The 22,915-nt window shown below is 37.8% G+C and overlaps 1 protein-coding gene across 1 annotated transcript in view; it reads left to right on the top strand.

The window, feature by feature from the left end:
- Positions 1-22,915, top strand: part of Rock2 (Rho associated coiled-coil containing protein kinase 2) — a 94,856-nt gene that overhangs the window by 37,290 nt on the left and 34,651 nt on the right. Inside the window, exons 4-8 of the mRNA XM_051181622.1 lie at positions 11,196-11,333; positions 13,459-13,719; positions 18,874-19,018; positions 21,035-21,173; positions 22,462-22,553. Coding sequence (XP_051037579.1) covers positions 11,196-11,333; positions 13,459-13,719; positions 18,874-19,018; positions 21,035-21,173; positions 22,462-22,553 — 775 coding nt within the window. The remainder of the gene's footprint in view (positions 1-11,195; positions 11,334-13,458; positions 13,720-18,873; positions 19,019-21,034; positions 21,174-22,461; positions 22,554-22,915) is intronic.

Here is a 22,915-nt window from a genome sequence, read left to right as displayed (position 1 = left end):
GATTTAGAATAATGCCAGTTTGGTTTCACATGTGATCTGCCTAAAAGTTAATACTGTACTATATTATACCCTAGCATTATACTGTATGAAAGCTGTATTTTCACTAAGAAAGATCAGACTGAAATTGGTTATGATGGTGAATGCCTTTAATCCCAGCATTCAGGATGTTGAGGTAGACCAATCTCTGATTTCAAGGCCAGCTGGCCATACAGTGAGTTCTCTCTCTCTCTCTCTCTCTCTCTCTTTCTCTCTGTCTCTCTCTCCCCACCATATGTATTATATATACACACATGAATATCACAAAGAAGAAACTGTCTTTGGAGATGAAAGTGTAAATATAACCTTTAGCACTAAATAGTGTATTTATATTAAATAAGGCAGTATAATGGTGATCTTGTTGTTAATACCTAAGCATGAGGCTTCAATAATTGTTCTGACCTAACAGTGTTTTATCCTCTTGATGGCAATGAGAAACAGTGATCACTTTAAGTGTAAATTCTTCTCCCAAGTTCTGATCTGAATAGACAAAGTACTTATTCTGTGAGGGCCACTGGGGAGGATGATGATTAAGTGAAATAGTAAGATAAGAAATGCTAGTTAGAGTACTCCCTAAAGGTTAACTATTTTATTACTTTCATTGCTAATTTGATATATAGAGCCAAATCATATTTCATACAAATATGTTGTTTTCTGCATACTTTAATGATTATTCTAATTATGGAAGAGATACTAGAATTTGCAGTTGTAGTTTGAACAGATGTGTGTCAGATCTGTACTTACCCTTGTTTGCTTTTTGGCTTTGTTTTTTTAGACAGGATCTACAGTTTAGACTGGCTGGGGATTCAGTGTGTTGAAAATGACCTTGAACTTCTGATCCTTTTGCTTCTACTTCCTAAGTGTTGGAATTACTGGTGTGCCCCTCATGCTCTGTTTTACAGGGTGTAGGGGACCTAGTCCAGGCCTTCACATATGCCATGCAAGCACACTTACCAGTTAAGCCAACATCCAAGTCAAACTGGTCATGCTTTATTTTGTTTTGAGACAGGGTCTCGCTGTGTAGATCAGTCTGGAATCACAACTCACAGAGATCTTCCTGTCTTTGACTCCTGAGTACTGGGATTAAAAGTGTGGACTATCATTCCTTGACCCAACTTTCTGTGTTTTAATGTCAGAATAGTTACAGGTCCCTGCTAATGTGGTCATTATAATGAAGTATGTCAAAGGAATGGAAGAAAAATATGTAGATATAAAATTTTATTTTTGCTGTTGCTGTTAACCAAAATCATGTGTTTTTAAAAATGAAAAAGATCTTAACATACGAATCTGGTGCCTGGCGCAAGAGCTTTTGTTTTACTTTTGCCTCTGTTACTTTAGACACAGATTCTTTAAAAAGAATAAGATTGTAAAGGAAACATCCATGTGTTTCTTCCATCTATTTTGAAAATTGATTTGTATGTAGTCAATTAGTATGGTGAGTATAGGGGGAGAATATTCCAATTTAGCACATCTTTATGATATGTTTTGTTTTTCCAAGTTAATTGAAGGAAGTTTTATAATAGCATAAATACTTCTTTCCATATGAAATCTTTTTCTGGTTAAGTTGAAAGCAGAGTTTAGGTTACTGCAAAGGACAATGTTAACGAAATAAAGTTTCGTTCTAAGGGTAACTTTGGTATGTCACTGATGTGTCATAGCATATGAGAGCATTGGTTCTGGAGCCAGTTGCAGTGTGGGGCTCGAGACATGACTCTGCAGTTATGATCACTTGGCTGCTCTCAGAGTTCTCAGGTCCAGTCTCCATCATTGCATGGGATCTCACTACTGTCCTTAACTTTGGTTCCAGGGGATCCATTACCCTCTTCTGACCTCCATAGGCATTGCATACATATGGTTTAACTACGTACACACAGGCAAAACACTCATATACATAAAATAAGATAAGTAAATTCTTAAAAATACAAACAAAAACCTTTGGGGTTGGGGAGGAGAGGCTTGAGAAATAGCTAAAGTGGTTATGAGTTTTATCTGCTCTTTCAGAGGACACTTAAAGGGTGGCTCACACTGTCCAAACTCTGGGATCCAACACACTCTCTTATGGTCTCTGTGGCCACTGCATGCATATGGTGCATAGACATTCATGCAGGCAAAACACCCATACACATAAAAATTAAGAAAGTATAATTAAAAAAGAATAAAACAGCAAAAAGCAATAGCTTCTCTACTAGGGTCTTTGACCCTAAACTTTAATGGATACTTTTGTGTGTAATAACTGGTACTATGGACAGAATCAGTGTTGACTGCTGTTTCTAGCTTACAGGACATTGGTTTCCTGTCACTCAGGCTAAAGCTCTTTCATCTTGGAGTAGCATTAGTAGCTAGCTACTCAAACTCAGAACATTTTTGTGAGTACTGAATTGAATTGCACATACACATCTCTTAGTATGTTTCTGGATCTGAGTAGTGGGGTGGTTACCACCAGGTCTCTTGTCAGGTGTTTAAGGGGTTTTTACTTTTGAATAATCAGGTCTTGATCTGATTTTTAGATGTGCATAGGTATATTACTTGTGTGGGGTTACCATGGCAATACCAGGCTTCATGAAAAACAATAGAAATTTCTTTTCATACCAGTTCTTGTGAAGTCTAAGAACCAACTTATTGGCGCCCTTTTTATTTTGATGAATAAAAACATTTGAGACTATTGCAAAAGGGTCAGTAAAAAATGTTCCCTGGCAGCCTGGTGGTGGTAGTGGCGCATGCCTTTAATCTCAGCACTTGGGAGGCAGAGGCAGGCAATCTCTGAGTTCAAAGCCAACCTGTCTATAAGCCAAGTTCCAGGACAGCCAGGGCTATGCAGAGAAACCCTGTCTGGAAAAACAAAACAAAACAAAAACAAAACAAAACAAAACCCCAAATTTCCAGGTAGTAAAGCTGGTAGCCTAATCCAGCCCTTTGAGCTTGCATAAAGGTGAAGCAGAAAGGCCTCCATAAATTACCTTCTCATCTCCACATGTGTGTCTTGGCCCCACCATATACACCATGCATGGTGAGTGCGCGCGCACACACACACTGTAATAATTAAAGCTAAATAGTGAGTGGAGAGATGGCTCAGCAGTTAAAGAGGTACATGTTTCCCTTTGTCCCAATTTTCTCAAGACACACAGTCATATAATGTCTCTCTTCCTTCATCCTTTATGTTTGTTTATTTTAGAACATTGTAGTTTCTGCATTTCTATTACTTTAGTCTTTTCTTTTTTTGGTATTCATTGCTTGACTTTCATGGAAGCTACTTTCCTATTACTCAGTCATATGTGACTACCTGCTTTCAGCTCCCCTTCTGCTCAGGGTTTCACTTAAGTCGTGGTCTCAAGTTGTGAAGTACAGTGGAGAGAATATCAAGATCATGCATAGTAAATGTTCTGTGTACGTTCATCTGGACTGATGTTACTGCTTACTCTCTTCATGCTCTTAAATCCTTATTTCTCAGGTAACACATCTATTTCCACATTGAGTAGGCTTAGGGGCTGTTATATCTTACAAGCTGGTTTTCATTACTTCTGCTTCTCCCTGGGTTTAGGAAAGACAATTTCTGATCTGATGTAGCTAATAACAGATGTTTCTAAATGGACCCCTCTCTGCTTAGTTTACTAAATTATGACTCCTTTATCCTGGCCTGCTGAGATCTCTTGAAGTGTCAGTATTCATGGGGTTGGAGAGATGGCTTAGTAGATAAAGGGAGTGTGAAGTTGAGGATGCCTGTTGACTCAGAAGCACCTATCACTCCAGCCGCAGGGGTTCTGATGCTCTCTTCTAGCCTCTGGAGGCACTGCAGTCATTTCTACCTCTCTTCATACACAGATCATTAAAAATAAGCTCCTTTAAATGCCCTTTCCTTAGCTGTAGGTCCTAGGCCAGCTGCCTTTTAGCCCTGCAGTATGACTGTCAGCACTCACTTTAAAAGAAAACATAGATAGCTATCTTTTATCGTGATTGAACCTTTGTCAGGGTGACATTTCTCCTCTGTGACTTTAATTAATGTCGCTTCATTTGTCATATGTCTTAGGTTGATATGTGGATATTTTGATTCCTTATACTTTATCTTTTTTTTTTTTTTTTTTTTTTTTTTTTTGAAGAACCTTGTCCTTCAAGTATTTTGACTTTCTTGCCAGTAATTGATAGCTCTTCATTTGAAAAGATTCATCCACTCCTGGGGGCATTATCTTCATTAGTAAAATACACAGCCTAGGAAAATTATCTGTAGAGAAGCAGAGAAAAGAGCAACCTTTCCCATATAGCTTGTCAGTTCACTCTTGCGTTGTGTGTGTGTGTATGTCGTGATTTTCTAATACTGTTCATATAAACTCAGATTCTTGGTTTTCTTTAATGTAAACTTGTATCATATATCTTTATAAGGTTATTTCTGAGCTGCAAAAAATTATCTCTCTCCCTCTGATGTTTTCATAATTCTGGTATCTGCTATTTAGTCTTGGCTGCTGTAACAGAAAGCATGAGGACATTGTTTACTTGCGTCTTAGTGGTGGCTTCTCCAGGTTAGTCTAATATACACATTGGATTTTCTTATAAAATATGATTAGTAAAAAATAAATTTTAAAAGCTCAAATGACATGTTCTAGGTAGAATGATTTTCAAAGTTATCCACAGGGTTCCAAGAATATCCTAAGCATGTTCTCAAGCTTCGTTTAAGAATGTCTCATCTATTTAAGTCAGTCTCCCTCCCTCCCTCCCTCCCTCCCTTATTTAAAAAGGAATATATTGGGTTGGAGAGATGGCTCAGCGGTTAAGAGCACAGACTTTAGTTCAATTCCCAGCAGCCACATGGTGGCTCACAACCATCTGTAATGAGATCTGGTGCCCTCTTCTGGCCTGTAGGCAGATATGCAGACAGAACACTGCATGTAATTAATTAAATTAATCAAATAAAATTTAAAAATTAAAAATAAATAATTAAAAAAGTAATACATCTTAAAAGTGTAAAGGGGCAGGAAACAGGGATTTCTTAAATTCCATCAGCTACAGTTTAACCATGGTTAGTGTTTTGGCTCTCCCTTTCGTGTGTGTGTGTGTGTGTGTGTGTCTTTGTACCTTTTGCACACATATACACTTGGATGGTGTTTTGTGCCTTTGTAGCTATCAAAATTACAAAATGACAAATTTGACAGTTTTTTCTGTAACAAATAGAACTGTTACAGTGATTTTTGTCCTTTAAGTACTAAGACTAGTAACTGGACACATGTATCACTTCATTGTAGAATGAGCCTTATTTCGTTTGTCTGTGGTAGAGTTAACTAACATTTTTATTGATTGTATTCTGTATGTTAAATTCATAGTCATTATCTCTCATTTTTTCTTTGCTTTGAAATTTAGAGGAGTTGAGTAAATTGGACATCTAATTCATAAATATCTCTGCCTTTGCCCAGATTTGTTTAATATGAACCCGTGTTTTTAAACTTCACTCTGTACAGTGTGATAATGAGGAGTTACTATGTCTGACTGTTCATGTATCTGTCCATCTATATTGAATAGAGGAGAAGGAGCTGGAGAATAAAGGGGACTCTACAGAGATGCTGGGGGAGATTATGATAGAATAACTCAGAGACATCCTCAGAGGAAGATGAGTGGAAACCAGCTTTCCTAAAGTAGCAGCACTTTATTGTGCTACTTTGTCACATCACTGCTAATGAATTTTAAAGGTATGGTGTAGACATTTGGCATGAATAAGACTGTGAGTTATGTCAGAGATGAGAAGCTGGCCGTTCCCATCTTGTGGTGTGAGCCAGCAATTGTCCTAGTGAAGAGTTTAAATGAAATTCAGCCAGATAGCCAAAATATTCTCATTGTGTTCATATCTAGATAGTGCATGGATTGAGACAGCAATGTGTTGAATTTGTTGAATTGGAAAGTTTAGCGTTGTGCCAACCACTGGGCAGTTCACAGTGAGATCACAATTCTATTGAAAGAGGCAAGCAGCACATGCGTGAGACTCTCAGAGCACATGGAACTTTAGACTGGAGAGTAACCACCGCCAAAGACCAAGTCGATAAATGTTTTCATTCTCAAGTCAAATCATCTTAGAACTACAGCGCGTCCTAAGATGATTGATAATTGGCTTTCTACCAGTTAATAGATAACTTTTAGCCTCTGTTCTTAGCTCCACTATATAGCAAAATTCTCATAATTATGTATGTCATGGTCTTAAGTATAAATAATAAAAATAATAGCAAATTAATTGACTTAATGCCCTATGTGTTGATTTCTCTAATGAAGTTAGAGCATACTTAAAATTCAGTTTGTTTTTAGAGTAAGTGAAGGCTGGAAGAATGATATAAATATGCATAGAAGAGAGTATCTTAGCAACTTCTAAAAATTTATTCTTTTTAAATTATTATTTCCTTTAGATAGTCTCATTATTGAATACAAGCCAATTAAAAAGCTATGTCTGCTGTGGTATATAGTTTTTAAGCTTTACAACTGTCATTCCTTAATGCCCAACTTATGCCCCGTGTTTTTATATTTCATTCTGGTGCATTTATTTTCAGTGTTCTATAAATTTTATAGCACTATGAACATCTAGTATGGAATTAATATTACAGCCTAGGAACAGAAGATGGATATAAGCAACAGTTCTTATTATCATATGCTTGGTTGTATGCAGTTATCATTTTTATGTAATGTTACAGTATTTCAAAATACTTCAAATTTCAAAACATTTTAAAAGGAGAAATTATATATAAATGTTTTTATATTCTATCAGTTTACTGATATGGAGTGTTAAATTTTTTGGCTGAAAATAGAGATTTGTAGTTTTCTTTCTCTACTTCTGTTAGTTTTTGTTTCATGAGTTTTCATTTGTTAAAGATGTGCACATTTAGAATTATGTCCCCTCCCCACATAGTGTGGGACTCAGTATGTATGTAGTGCAGGCTGGCCTGCAACTCAACAAAGGTCACTCAAGTGCTTGCTTCCTGGTTCTCTTATGTCTTGATGTATTGACTCTTTATTTAGATAATAGATTATCTTTGCTGTAAGTGCTGTACTGTTTACATTCCTATTATAAATTTATCCTTGCTGTTTTCTAGGGCAGATATGTTTGTGTTTCCTTTATTCTTTGGCCTATCTGGTTTATATCTAAACTACATAAATTTGTCTTTTTAATTGTTGGATAATTCATTAATGGGTATATTTAGATCTTTCCCTCCTTCCCTCCCTGTCTCCCTCTTTCCCTCCTTCCTCCTTCTCTCCATGGTTTCTTTTTGTAGCTCTGGCTATCCTGGACCCCACAGAGATTTGCCTGTCTCTGCTTCTTAAGTGTTGGGATTAAAGTTGTATGCATCATTACCTGGTTTGAATTTCTCATTTTCAAATCAATGTTTTGTTAAACCCTTCTGAGTTTTCTTTTGTATTTTGTATTTTTGTATTTTCTTACTGTATTTTTCAGTTACAAAATTTCTAGTTGATTTTTATTATTTCCATTACATATGTTCTTTTATTTAAGCATGTTTCTTAGAGTCATTTTTACTTAATTTATTTCTTTTTACTTATTTATAAGAAAAACTTAAAGCTAAACCCAACACCTTTGGGAGTCATTTCTTTTAGCTGTTTTTTTTCTTAATGATAAGTCATGCTTTCCTTTTACCTCTTCAGTAAGTTTTAAATTACTGGCTAGACCTTACAGATATGAGGTAGAGTTTTTGAGATTTGTTAATCTCTTTGAAGAGTGTTGGTTATCATTCCAATGGTCTGTTTGGTGACTTACTGGTTGGTTATCCTTAATTTAATTTGTGCAGGCTGTTTTACACTTTGTGAGAGGAGGTGTGTAGAACAAGCAAATATTGCTATCAAGCCCTTTTACCTTAGCCAGGCTCAGCCTCTAGCTAAACTGTTCCCTTTTGGCGTTTAGATTTGGTGTTAGTTTTTGTTAAGTAGTAGTAGAGCAGATCTTGCTTTAGACCAGTGGTTCTCGAACTGTGGATTGCCACCCTTTTGGGATTAGAAGACCCTTTCACAGGGGTCACATATCAGATATTTACATTACAATTCATAATAGCAGAAATTATAGTTATGAAGTAGTAACAAAAATAATGTTATGGTTAGGGGTCACCACAACATGGGGAACTATATTAAAGGGTCACAGCATTAGGAAGGTTGAGAACCACTATGTTAGTGTTTATCCTTTAAGATGTATCAGCTGAATGCCCAGGAAATTTGCAAGATATCATTTAGTCTGCTTCAGTGATTCTGTTCCTCAAACCTGCATAGTTGTTCAAGTACACCTGCATTATTTTCTCTCAGGTGACTTCTGTAGTTTACCTACCCAGCAGAACCCAGTACTTCATTTCTTCTGAATTCTAATCTTGGTGCACCAGCAGCCCTTGCCCCCCAACTCAGCAGTATCACTGTGCCCTGCTTAGGAAACTCTTACTGTACATCTATTGAGAAGTTTTTAAACTGTTTATAGGCCATTATGGAGTTGACTTGATGACTTAGTCATGTGCTGCTCATTTTGTAAAGCTTTTGTGGAAACTGGCTTTATAGGATTTGGTGGTGATTTACAGTGGGAGGGCTAGCTGGTTCCTGTTGTGCTATCATAACCAGTTTGGTATGATTCTAATTGGTGAATATTTATATTGATTGTGCTAGGAATTGTTTGTTTTCTATAAGAGATTTGTAAAAAGTCCATTCAAATAAAAATACTTAGTTTTGTAACTAGAAAATTCTGTATTAAATAGAGCATTTTTATGATTTCCAAAATTTTATTATATTTATTTAATATTTGATTTGCAGATTATGCTCTTTTCTTCCCAGTTTCCTCTGGGAAAGATGTGAGCTTTCTTTTGATGTAGTTTATTTTAATCAATAATAGTATTATTTTAGGTATAGATAATATTTCGCAGGAATTAACTGGAATATTACTATTGAATCTTCCTTAAAACTGGAAATTTAGCTGGCAAATGTGGTGTCACACACCTTTAATTCCAGTACTCCACGAGGTAGAGGCAGAGGCAGAGGCAGGTAGATCTCTTAAGTTCAAGATTAGTATGGTCTTCATAGCAAGTACCAGGCTAGCCAGGGCTATATAGTGACATCTTATCTCAAACAACAACAACAACAACAAAGTCCTAAAAATTCAGTCAGTCATAAAGTTAAAGAATTTATTCATCAGGTATCTTCTTAGTATGTTTTATTTTTGCCAGCACTGGCATTGAATTTGTCACTAGGGATCAGAAGGGGACCAAGCAGGCATGAAGAATCTCTACCATTACTGAGTTTGCACTGTCATCTGGAGAGCCTGCGATAAGTACCAAACATCCAGAAAATCACAGATTGTAGGAAGAAGCAAATGGAGTTGTGAGGGAGCACCACTATTCTTTACAGTTTCTAAGAAAACATTTGCTGTCGCCATCGAGGTTCTAAATTTAATTGGGTAGTCAGAGAAAGCCTCTGAGGAGTTTCATATTTTGGCTTAGTGGAAAATAAATAAGCTAGTGTCTTTGGGTGAGAGGTGGGGTTCTGGGACTGTGATGGGTTTTCCAATGAAAAATATATAAAGAATGAGGGTTCATTCTTCTATTAGAGGGACTAAAGACAGATAATTGTCATTAAGTGAATGGGAACAAAAGGACAAGATCTAAACTGTGAAGGTGGCCCTAGGCTGGTCAGCACTGTGATCAAGAACTTCCTCTCTTTGTAACTTCTTTCTCCAGCCCTAAGACCAAATGCTGATGAGCTTTTCAGGGAAAGAACTGCAGGTGGACTGGGTATTGGAGGCGGGTCATGCTCATTTCTGGATTATAGGTGTAAAGACTGTAGACTCTGGATGCAGAGGCAGGCAGGTTGAATCCTCTGCCTTCTGTTTGCCATTCTGACATATAGAAGGAAGGGATAGCTCACTGGCACTCTGTAACATTGTCTTTATCTTCATTGCTGAGACATAGAGGACAAATGAGTGTTTGGTTGTTGTTGTTGTGTGGCTCCCCCCACCTCAATCCCCCCGGGTGTGACCCTGACTGTACAAGACCAGGCTGGCCTCAAACTCATAGAGATCCGCCTGCCTCTGCCTCCCAAGTACTGGGACTAAAGGTGTTCGTTACCACTTCCTGGCAAAGTTATGTTTTTTAAGATTAGGACGTGAAATGGAGCAAAAAGCAAGGAAGAAAGAATGAATTAGAGATATACTCCTGGAGATGGGGACAGTGAGCTAACAACCTTGATAAGAAAGAGTAGGTGTTGCTGAGAAGGCAATATTTGAACTTGAGTCTGAAGGAATTTCCACAAAGAGCAGCACATACAAAAGAGACAAGCTGAGGAGTGACATGGCAGGATGTAGAAGCAAGTTAAAAGAAGCACTGTATGATTTTCTGACAAAGGAATTTTACCCTGAGCAGCTTGAATAAAGGAACAATTTGCCAACTGAGAACCTTGGGCATTTCTGCTTTGTATACATGTTACCAGTTATTATTTATTATTGTCTAGTATGTGTTAGCTGTTATATCTTAGACTGCATATTTCATGGCTTTGTGATACTTTGCTGTGTCCTGGGAAGTAATAGTGGTTATAAATAGATGCCATTCTTACTCAGAACAGATTTGTTAAGCAAAATAGGAATTGATCGAATAACTATATTGTTGGTTGCTTTTTCTTGGAAATTAATCTTTTAACTAGAATACTTAGAAAAATGAGAATAAGTTCATAAAATCAGGTTGCAAACTAAGCTTTTAGATTCTTAATGTTCAGAGTGATACATGTGCACGAACACACACACACACACACACACACACACACACACACACACACACACACACTGATATTTCAGACTAAAAGAAATATTTTTGCCCTTAGCAAAACAGTTCTTGGAAATTACCTGTTAAATAGTATCTTATTTAAAAAAAAAATGTGGTTAGTTTAATTAATCTGAGGGAATGGAGCTTTATGAATTAAGCTTTATTTAGATGGAATGAGTTAGTTGCTTACTTGATGAGATTTAAAAAGTATATTTCCTGAAATATTTGACTCTTATAAATGTTCATACTTCTGCTTTGGGGGCTGGCTTTTGAGACAGGGTTTTACATGCATTTACTTGGCTAAGGGTCACTTGTTCTGTAGCTAGTCATTAACAGCATTGCAGCAGTAGCATTCTCCTTGTCAGTATTACTCATTTTTGGTTATTTAAAAATCCACAGGTTCGTCATAAGGCATCTCAGAAGGTGTATGCAATGAAGCTTCTTAGTAAGTTTGAAATGATAAAAAGATCAGACTCTGCTTTTTTCTGGGAAGAAAGAGACATCATGGCCTTTGCGAATAGTCCCTGGGTGGTTCAGGTAAGCATGCTAACTTTTACAAGTCTGTGGGGTTTTTGTGTATGTCTATTCAGAAGAGTGTTTTGTGTGTTAAACATTCCTATGCTTTGTTCACATAGTAAAAATGCAATAATTTTTTATTAGATCTGATTGAGTATGCTTGTTTAGTGTTCCTCAATAGTATATCTGCAGAGTCATGGCATGCAGTGATTACTTAAGTTGGTTATAAAAACTATTACTAGAAACTATTTCTTTCTTAATTGTTTTATATGAAGATTTGGCGTGATTGGCCAGCAAAACATTCTCTGCCACACTTTCCTTGACAATTACACAATAGAAGCATAGTGAACTCATCTTGTCATTGGGTGGAATTGTACACACTGGAGTTAGACACCATGTGACATTCTCAGCCTATCTTAAACTCAGAGAAAAGCTTTCTACAGTGAACATCTTAAACATCCAATGCACCTTATCTGTTTCTCTGTAATATATGATGTTATTAGTGTTCTTGGTGCCATTTCATAACTGAAGAGAACTGATTTGATATTTGCATCCTTTTTTTGTTATGCCTAACTCCAGCATCCAAATCTACATGCGTGATGAGTAAGATACCCACATACCAGTGTGTATTCTGAAGAGCTTAAATGAGCTGAAGTGTCATACCTTGCTTGAAAGAGCCAGTGTGGGAGATGGTTTTGTTTGTTTTCAAGACAGGGTTTCTCTGTGTTAACAGCTTTGGCTGTACTGGGACTTGCTCTGTAGATCAGGCTGACCTGGAACTCACAGAGACCTGCCTGCCTCTGCCTCCCTAGTGCTGGGGATTGAAATGTGTGTCCCACTACCTAGCAGAGATTTGTTTTCTATTGACCATGTAGATGATGTGGTCATCTGTTTTTAGAAATGTTGAGGGGGGCTGTAGAGGTAGCACATCAGTTAAGAGCTAGGGTGCTCTTCCAGAGGACCTGTGTTTGGCCAGCACCTACATGATGCCTTAGAAACATCTGTAACTCAAGTTCTAATGGATCCAACCCTCCTCTGGCCTTTACAGATACTGGGAACACTCATGTAGGGCACTTAAATACATGCTAGCAGAACACCCAAGTACATAAAATTAAAAATGAGATTGAGTCTTAAACCTCTTGTTTTTATTTGGCTAATTGAAGCCATTGTTTAAAAAATTTCGTGTGTCCAGTTCAAACTAATTTTTGTGTGTGTGGCAGATTGTGAGCCTTGATAATTTTGCTTGAGTAAAGAATGCTAGTTAATGCTGGTGTGGTGGACACAGCTGCTATCCTAGCACTTGGGAGGCTGCACAAGGGGATTCTTTCTGTTTGAGTTCTATTTGTGCTACATAAGGAAACTTTGTCTCAAAAAGAAGGAAAAAAGGGGAGCGCTAAAGTGTCCCACTTTTAGCTTTAAACCTAATTGCTTCCGTATTAGTGTGTTCACTGGCATTTTCTAATTAACCATTCTGTCTGTTAGCATCTTTTGATCTTTAACTTTGCCTACTGGATTCTTACTGAGAAAGAAAGGTCATCTCTGGGTACTGCTTTTTTATTTGCTTGCTTCTGGGGGTACTGATACCCTTTCTTGGTAGTTATGGTTGCTCTATGTTTCTGGGGTTTGGTAGCAACACACTATAGCCTGGGAGCAGGTGACAGTGCAGCAGGTGAAGAAGAGGATGGAGAATAGAAAAGAGTTCTCTTCCAAGTGTTGTTACTAATTACTCATTGTTTTTAAAAGTTGAAATGGGCCTTACTTCTTCTGCTGTTAAATTGGTATCCTTTAGGTGTTTCTAAGCTGACCCTACCTACAGCGCTCTTTGGTGTAAGGTATGAGCAATAGCTCTTTTAGTTTTCAGAAAGCTAATATTTCCTTTGTTCCTATTATGTCTTTTTTAACAATGTTTTTAGTTTCCTACATTGTGTCTTCCATGAGAGGAAAACATTCTTTTATGAATACAGTTTGCTTAGAAAAGTACCCATGTAAAATTGCTCTTCTGTTGTTTCACTAAATGGGCCTGACCCAGAAGTAAGAGATGTCACAAATTTTAACGGTTTCAATTTTAAAGTAGTCCATTTTTTCACTGGCAATAATAGTTGTGGGGTTTGTTTTTAGTATAATCTTATTCTTCCCCCTTTTCCAGCTCTTTTGTGCCTTCCAAGATGACAGGTACCTGTATATGGTGATGGAGTACATGCCAGGTGGAGACCTTGTGAACCTTATGAGTAATTATGATGTGCCTGAAAAATGGGCCAAATTTTATACTGCTGAAGTCGTGCTTGCACTGGATGCAATACACTCTATGGGCTTAATACACAGAGACGTGAAGCCTGATAACATGCTCTTGGATAAACATGGACATCTAAAACTAGCAGATTTTGGCACATGTATGAAAATGGATGAAGTAAGTAAGCCAGTAAACAAAATTCTAGTTTTCAGATTTATTCATATTTTTTGTGTTTGTGTATATGAAAGAGAGAGAATGTACATATACATACCATGGTGTGTGTGTTGAGGTCAGAAGATAACTCTGTGGAGTCTGTTCTCCTTCCCCGGTACGTGGCTTCTGGAGATGCGCTCAGGTGACCTGGCTTCTGCAGCAAGTACCTTTACCAGCTGAGCCTTCTTGCTAATCCTGCGTCGGCTGGGGGAGAAATAAATGCAAACCAGGACTATGTAGTTTTACAAATGGTATAGCAAATTCAAGACAAAACCATGATCTACGTGTAAAATTTTTACTAGTGGTTTGCTGAATGCTAAATCAGTCTTCAGTTCATCTTCTTTATGGAATGGTGACAAGAGTCTGTTACCAATCAAAGTAATGGTCTAGGTGTGTGCATTTGGGCCACAAAATTCAGGGGTACTTCTACCATCATTATTGCCATTTTTTTTTTTTTTTTGGTCCTCCTTTTGGGAAAGAAGGTGATATGAAATAAGGAAAGACATGAGTCACTGCATTCCACCTACCTCTTCTGAGTAGGAAACTATGGAGTCATCATTTCATGTGGTATTTTGTTATTAGATAGTTTATGATTAATTGGCTCAATAACATTAACTTAAAAGCTAATTTGATACTGGTTTGTTTTCATAATGTAAGTTTACATTTTGCCCTTCCTTGTGTGTACTGCTAGTTCCTGATGGAACAGGGTTGGCTAGAAGGTGGCTTGTAAATAGGAAGTAATCTGTTTTTTTCAGGGGACTGAGTTTCACCTTTGATATGATCTTCATGACCTTCCAGAATGCCACCTTTACTACCACCACCACCATCAATGCACTCATGAAAACACTTGTTTGTACACAGAACTTTTGAAGTTTTAGTAATTGTTAGATAAATAATGCTGTTCCAAGTTTGAGCTTGGTCACCATTGGCCTTTCCTTTTTATTGTCACTACATCAGAGACAGACTAGATCTCAGTGGCAAAATCTAGCCTCTGGCTTGGTGGTGTGCATCTAAAAGAATGGCTTTTATGTTTCAGAAATTTCTTTAAAAGGACATTAAATTGATAGAGACTATATAGCCCTTCAAGTTTTTAGTCTGTCAGCAATGTAGGTGTAGATGCTGAAAAGTTTTTCAGTGATTTTTGCTTTCTCTTACATTATGTCTGAGGAAGCCTGGTGCCTGCAGAGGCCAGAAAGGGAGGGCATTGGATCCTCTGGACTGGAAGATGGTTGTGAGCCACCATGTGGTTGCTGGAAATTGAACCCTCTGGGAAGAGCTGACTTTCATTTTTAATATCTGATGTTTCTTGTTGTGTTTGCTTGTGAAAAGTTCTATTTTCCTTAGAATTGTACATTTAAAACAATGAAAATTATATTACTTGCTACATTTTAGGAGCCATGCCAGTATGTCGGTAAGAAACTACATAGTTTAAGCCAGTGGGATGGCTCAGTGAGTGAAGGCACTGGCCGCCAAGCTTAATAACCTGAGATTATTTCTTGGAACTCACATGGTAAAAGGATAAAACCTGCAAGTGGTCTGCTTGTGTGTGCGTCTCTTGTCCTACTCATCGGTCAGTCAGTAATAAAGGTGACAGAGAAAGAGAGAAATTATGTAACTGTAATAAAATAATTAGTACCCAAGGGAATAACTCAGGGAGTCCAGCTAGGCAGGTTTGTGCAGTTAGGGGCAGATGAAGTGTGAGTCTGAACACCTGTGCTGTGCTGGCCAAGAGCCTCAGGAAGAGACAGATAGATACACCCTTGCAGGACACAGTGCTCAATTCTCATTCTCAAAAGGGACTGGAAGGCATGGTGTCTCTTTAAGTCAGTCTTAGGGCCTTTTAATACTTTTAAAATTTGAGAGTTTGTTTATATTTTTCTTTTCTGCCTTCATGGGAGACATTTTGAATTGTTTACAAGACCAACCCCAAGACTTTTGATTGATCAGTTTTAAGTTTTCTATAAACTCTCTTGATCTATATTTTGTCAACAAGTATATTTAGAAAACATTTAATTTAATACTTTTAAAGTAACTTTTGGGTGTATGTGTGGCATATGTGTGCAGGCATGCTTGCTCATGAGGACATGTGTGGAAGCTGGAAGTGGCTGTCAGGTGTCTTTATCTCTCCCCACCGTTTAATTTAGAGGTGTGTGTGTGTGTGTGTGTGTGTGTGTGTGTGTCTTTCTCTATCTCTCCCCACCGTTTTATTTAGAGAGGTGTGTGTGTGTGTGTGTGTGTGTGTGTGTGTGTGTGTGTGTGTGTACACACCTCTACACTTCCATTAGGAGCCCAGTGGTGGAGGTCAGGTGTTTTCTATCATTTGATACTTTATTACCTTGACAGTCTCTCACTGAACTGGAAGTTCACCATTTCAGCTAGACTGGCTGGCCAGTGAGTAAACTCCCAGGATCTGCCTCCCCCATCCACCATCCCGGGTGCTGAGATTACAAGTACAAGCATATTTTGCCATGATCTTGCTATTGCTCTCTCTCGATCTCCTCTCCCCACCCCCATTATGCTTGCTCAGCAAGTACTCCTACTCATGGAGCTGCCTCCAGCCTTCCATGTTGAACAGGCTCTTTCACTGTACCTGACCAGCCAATATGGCCCTGGGGGTCTTCCTGTCTCCACCACTATACGTCTCTCCTTCAGCCTGGAGTTTCAGGCGTGTGCTGTCATGCCTGGCTTTTTACTTGGTTGCTAGGAATCCAAGATCAGGTCCTCACTCATGTGCACCAAAAAAAAAGTCATATTGAGTAAACTTTTGAAAATTAATGCCTAGTTATCTTGTTCTCCAGTCTCCAGTTCAGTCCTCTTCAGTAGATGCTGCAGATTGGCTATGGTTCAGGCTCCTTAGCCTATGATAGAAGCCTTTTGAGATACAACTCCTCTCGCTGCCCCCTGACAATATTTTGAAGCTCCGTAGTTGTGATTTTTCATGTTATTTAATGATTCACGTGGTTTATATATTCTGGACCTAGGCCATTTTCTATTTATGTGTGGGAACTTGGCTCAAATTGCTACTTTATGAAGGCTCCTTAGGTTGGTTCTGTATCCTTTCAGCAGTCCCCTTTAGTTTATTTGCTTTGGTTTTGACACTACAGAATACTAAAACTTGCCTGACTTTGTGTGTGTGTGTGTGTGTGTCTGTCTGTCTGTCTGTCTGTCTGTCTGTCTGTCTGTCTATGTATCTGTATGTGTCTGTGTTTTCCTTGGCCCTAGAGTCATTGCAAGAAACTCTAATTCCTTTTATTAGAGACAGTACTTAGCTACAGGTGCTAAATGAGCTCATTGCTCATGGCTTTCAGCTCAGGGTAGAGCTGGAGGCATGGATCATGCACACCCACTGTTAAGTGTCAGGCTCAGTCGGTGGGTAGAGCTGGGGCCATGGGTCATCTGCAGCCACTGTTAAGTGTCAGGTTCGGTTAGGGTAGAGCTGGGGGCATGGGCCATGTGCACCCAGTGTTAAGTCACATGTGTACAGTTGAGTCTTTGTCACTATAGGTAGTATGTCAAGTGTCAAATTGATATCTCTGTTTGAAGCCTAACATCACAGAGCCTAGGCTAGTCTTCCTCTTTCCTTCCTGTAAAACTCTGGCTCTTGTTAGCTGGTTATAGGTTTTTTGTTTGTTTATGTAACTCTAGCATACATTTAAAATTGCTTCATAATTGCTAGACTCCACTACTAAGATGAATAGATTTTCGAACAATGCTCTTTGGCTTGAAGATGTCCTGCTATAATAACTAGCTTTCTAAACCTCCTTGGATTAATTCATTCTTACCCCCTACATTCATTGTAGTTATAGGGGCGGGTAACTTTTCAATTTTTTGTATGTGAAATTTCCTCTATGTATGTGAAATACATGGTCAAGGCAGGGTAGCTTGCTCCTGTCCCCACTACCCCATTATTCCCTAAAGGGAAGTGAGTCAGTTGTTTTGATTTCTGGTTTACCTTTTAGTAGTTCTTTAAACAAGGCCAGGGACTTGTCATAAATGTTGGTTCTGTATCTACTTAATTGAATACTTCTCTGTCAGACAGTATAAAAATATTAAGTACTTCTTTCGAATGTTTATTTTTAAAGAAAACAGTATGTCAGCCAAAAATTGTGGATAAGAGCAATGATTTTCAAAGGGAGAATGCCATTCATCATAGTGCCTCAAAAGTATTTATTTTATAAGGAGTCACTGAGACTCAAGCTCAGCTCTCTTAAGATTCTTACCTTTGTCAAAATATGACTGAGGAACTAGGGAAATGGCTCAGTGGATAAGACACTCACCTGTCAAGCATGAGGATCCAAGTACAGACCCCCAGCTCCCACAAAAGGCCAAGCATGGAGGCACATACCTATAATACCTATAATACCAGTGCAAGAGACCCAGAGTCAGAAGGAGCCCTGGGCTGTGCTGGATGCTAGTCTAGCCAGTGACCAGCATTGGCCTCTGACAAGCACACAAACATGAGCATGTACATGTTATACAAATACAAAATCTTAAAAGAAGGCACTCACAGAAAGTATCTTATTACCTGACAAAACCAAACAGAGGTAAAGGTGTTGAATCACTTTGCCAAATATATTGATGGTACAGCTGTGTGATTAGAAATACATAAAACTAAGAAGCACCAAACCTTGATGGTTCTTTAGTTTAAGTATTTCTTAAGTTTCTTCAGTCTGTCTTGATAAACTCTGAACCACTTCTTAACCCCATCGTAAGGGCTTCTGCTTTTTTCCTAATGAGTCTTTTGTTTTCCCCATGTTGTGTCATTATGATCACATTTTGTACCCCCTTACTTTATAATGTAATAAATAAATAACAAAGGTTGTCTATTGTCATAGTCTTGGCAGCCCCTTTCCTTTTCCTTGGATGAAAACTTACTTCTGGTCTCCCTAATCCAGACATTTCTGTGCATTTGGTGGTGTGTGTATCTCCTGAGTCCAGAATCCAGGTCAACAGTGACACTGTATTGGCAGTGATGTGTTACTGTCTGTCTGATAACAAATCAGGGGTGTGTGTGTGTGTGTGTGTGTGTGTGTGTGTGTGTGTGTGTGTGTGTGTGTGTGTGTGTTTCAACTTTGTCTGGTTGTTCGGCTTTGTTTTTTAATTCTGCTGTTTACCCAGACAGGTATGGTGCATTGCGATACAGCAGTTGGAACTCCTGATTACATATCACCTGAAGTTCTGAAATCCCAAGGTGGTGATGGTTACTATGGGCGAGAATGTGATTGGTGGTCTGTAGGTGTTTTCCTTTTTGAGATGCTAGTGGGTAAGTCACAACACCTTATAGTTTATTCAAGAACTGAAGAATGTAAAGGAATTGTGATGTTGAAGGGAGGGGTTAGAATTTCTAAAAACTGAATTACAACCTGATGTAGAGTTGTCAAGATGGCTTAAGGGGTAGGAAGTACTGGCTGCTGAGCCTGATGACCTGAGTTTGAGCTCTAGGATGCAGGTGAGGATATAAGAGAACCAATATCTGCTAATTGTTCTCTGAGTTCCACCTGTGAATGTGACCTATGCATGTGTGCACATGCTCACACATGCACATGCCAGTAAATAAGTAAAGGAAATAGAACTTGATAGAAGATGTGCAGTGACTGAAAAGAAGTTCACTGTGGAAAGAAATTAGACATGTGCTGTTGTGTTGGTAGGAATGTTGGTAGGAAGTTTTCTCTAGTAGACTTTTTTTTTTTTTTTTACTTTTTAAGTATTTTTATATAGCTGATGCTGACCTCAAACTCAACCCATTACCTTTACTCAGCCTCTTTTATGCTGAGATTGCAGATGTGCCACTACTCATCACTAGGTCTTTTTTAAATTAAGGCAGTTTTAGAGCAAGAACAAATTTACAGCTTTTGTAGGCCTCCATTAATCATTTAATCACATCCCCTATTGCTGGGGTTCCAGGCAACTGTGGCATGGGTGTTGGGAACCAAACTCTGGAAATGCAGCCAATGTTCTTAACTGCCAAGCCATGGATCCAGCCCCACTAGTTTACAAGGTCAGCACAGTAGTTTACAAGGTTATTCTTTTCAAAGATTTGTGCTCTCTCTCTCTCTCTCTCTCTCTCTCTCTCTCGCTCTCTCGCTCTCTCGCTCTCTCGCTCTCTCGCTCTCTCGCTCTCTCGCTCTCTCTCTCTGGGTGTGTGTGTGTGTGTGTGTGAGAGAGAGCTCTCGCTCTCTCTCTCTCTGGGTGTGTGTGTGTGTGTGTGTGTGTGAGAGAGAGAGAGAGAGAGAGAGAGAGAGAGAGAGACAAATGGTTACAGAGGACACAAAAAGGCATCGAATCCGATGTAGCTGGAGACCAGTTGGTTTTGAACACCTGGCATGGGTGCTAGGAACTGAGTTTTTGCAGGAACACTGCATGATATTAGACACTTAGGCTATCTCACTAGCCCCATGGTGTCTTAATAATCTTTTTATTATAAATATTTTAAATGGTTGAGTAAATATTTAAGTAAATTTTAGTATTTGTTCCAATAGTTACAGGTAACTAAAAGCATTCTTTAGTAATCTTGTTATGCCATTGAATTGTAAACTGTATTTTATTTACTATTTGTGTATGTTTTCAGGTTTTTATTTGTTAGAGACACGATTTCTCTTAAGTAGCATAGGCTGCCCTGGAACTCAGCACATAAACAAATACATATTCTTCATCTTCCTCTTCCTCCTCCTCTTCCCTTCTTTTTCTTCCTCTTTCTTCTCTTCCTCTTCCTTCTTTTTTTCAGACACACTCTTAGATCAGACTGGCCTGGAATTCATAAAAGATCCATCTGCCTAACCCTCTGGAGTGCTGGGATTAAGGTGTGCACAATCACTGTGTAATTCATCACAGTGAGAAGAATTACAAAATTATTTTCAGTTAGGTTGTTAATATATAATTTTTCTTTTTTGTTTGTTTTTTTGAGATAGAGTGTTATTATGTAGCTCTGGCTATCCTAGAACTCATTATATAGATCAGGCTGGCCTGAACTCACATATATCTTCCTGCTTCTGTCCCCCTAGTGCCAGGAATAAAGATGTGCGCTACTACACCTGATCCCAAGATATAATATTTCAATTAGAGGAAGCTCAGGGGCAAATTTATTTTTTCAAGGGTCATTGGTGTGGTTACATTTTAAATGTATTTGTTCTGTTCATTTCCACTGTGATTCTTGGCATATAGACCATTTGTTCTTTCATGCAAGAAGATGGGTTTAAACTTAAGATACTTAAATGTTATATGAAAAGTAATTAACGTGAATTCTTTATTTGACTCATTGTTGTCTTTCTTTAAACTTTAGGGGACACTCCATTTTATGCAGATTCACTTGTAGGAACCTACAGCAAAATTATGGATCATAAAAATTCACTGTGTTTCCCTGAAGATACAGAAATTTCTAAACATGCTAAGAATCTCATTTGTGCCTTCTTAACAGACAGGTAAATATAGAGTTTCTTTGTGGAGAAACCCTTTTACTTTTGTAATTTGAGACAGTAAAAGTATGTTTGCTTTATATACATAGGAAATCAACCTCCATTGTTACCCTAGTTGCATTTAATTCTGGTTTAGCCCTTCCCCAAGCACCCCCCTCCCCCCACAGCTTAAGCCTGGTGGGGTTACCTTCATCATTTTGTGAATACTAACCTAATTATCATCTAATTTATCTCTTAATCTTCATGTCTATAAAGATGCATAAATGATTTAATAAATGAATATATTTGAAAGATAAAATTTATGTTTCACATTTTACCCTCTAATGTTGTAATCCATATTACTCTTGTTTGCGTAACTTTGAGAGGACAGCTTGGTAGTTTATAATTTTAAGAACTATTTGTTTAAAAGTAGCTGAGATGGTGTCTGCCTTTAATTCCAGCACTAGGTGTGTTCAAGGTTAGCCTGATCTACAGAGTGAGATGTTGCCTCACCCCCACCCCTAAAAACGAACTGTTTGTTTAGTATAGAGGTGCTTCCTTCTGACTGTTTAATCTGTGCTGGAAATTCTATGATTTAAAAAAAAAAACAACTGAAAAACAGAATAGACGAACAAAGGTATGAAAGTTGCTTTAGAAAGAGTAAGGAAACTATTTGATTTTTCCTTGGTTTCTCTAATCATTTGTTGAACAGAACTGTTTACTTTTGTTAGTTATACGTTTGATGACGGGCCAGTATTGATAAAATAAAATATAACCTGAGGAATGTTTGCTAGAGTTGGTAAGAATTTCATTGTAATATGGGGTACAAACTGGGAATTCACCAGTTTTCATGAATGCTCTAGGGAAGTTAAAGGAATTCTTAATAACCTTTTTCATTTTATTCAGAATGGTGATTTTAATTTAAATGGAGAGGGTGCTTCTCGTAGTAAATATGAATAGTTCTTTTTAAGAGGAAGAAAAGATTTTTAACTGGTGTTTCTATGAGAGCAGCTTGAGCTGAGGTCAGTGGGCCATGCAACTTGGCATGTGCAGAGGGAAATTTTTGCCTATTGTATGTACTTTTGGTTGACAGCAGAGCCAGTGGAAGTAGAGTTTATTTCCTATATAGTTCACTCTGCACTATACATCATTATACCTTTTTAATCTGTTTATAGGTCAGACACATAGCTTATTTTTGAGAAATATTTAAGCTGAAATTTTTAATAAAAGTATTTCAATGTATGATCCTTTGGTGAAAATCTAAAAAATTATTATTCTTATTTTTCATAATATAATCTTTAACTGCATTGTTTAGGGAGGTACGACTTGGAAGAAATGGGGTAGAAGAAATCAAACAACATCCTTTCTTTAAGAATGACCAGTGGAATTGGGAAAACATAAGAGAGAGTAAGTCAGTCGATCCAAGCGTTCCACTTTATTACAGTTTGAATCTTATAAATTGATTTCCTCTTGTGAAGTAGTATGTGTGTGCTAGTGTATGATAACTCAGTTAAACTGAGAGATCAGCTTTTCTGTGGCAAATTTGTAACTAAGTAGTTCATCTCTCAGTACACTAGTGTGCATTTTTTTTTAACTAGTGTGCATTTTTAAAGCAACATTTCCCAATTTTTTTGTAATGAAGATTATACATTTCATAATTAGGCAGTTTTATAATCTCAATCATGAGGTATAGTCCTTTTTTTTTTTTTAAAGGATAATTAATTTTATGTACATTGGTGTTTTGCCTTCATATCTGTCTGAGGGCATTG

This window comes from Phodopus roborovskii, unplaced genomic scaffold (genome assembly GCF_943737965.1).
Source record: "Phodopus roborovskii unplaced genomic scaffold, PHOROB, whole genome shotgun sequence".
In the NCBI taxonomy this organism is placed as follows: Eukaryota; Metazoa; Chordata; class Mammalia; order Rodentia; family Cricetidae; genus Phodopus; species Phodopus roborovskii.
The sequence above is the reverse complement of the archived record's forward strand: the minus strand, read 5'-3'. Positions and strand labels throughout refer to the sequence as shown.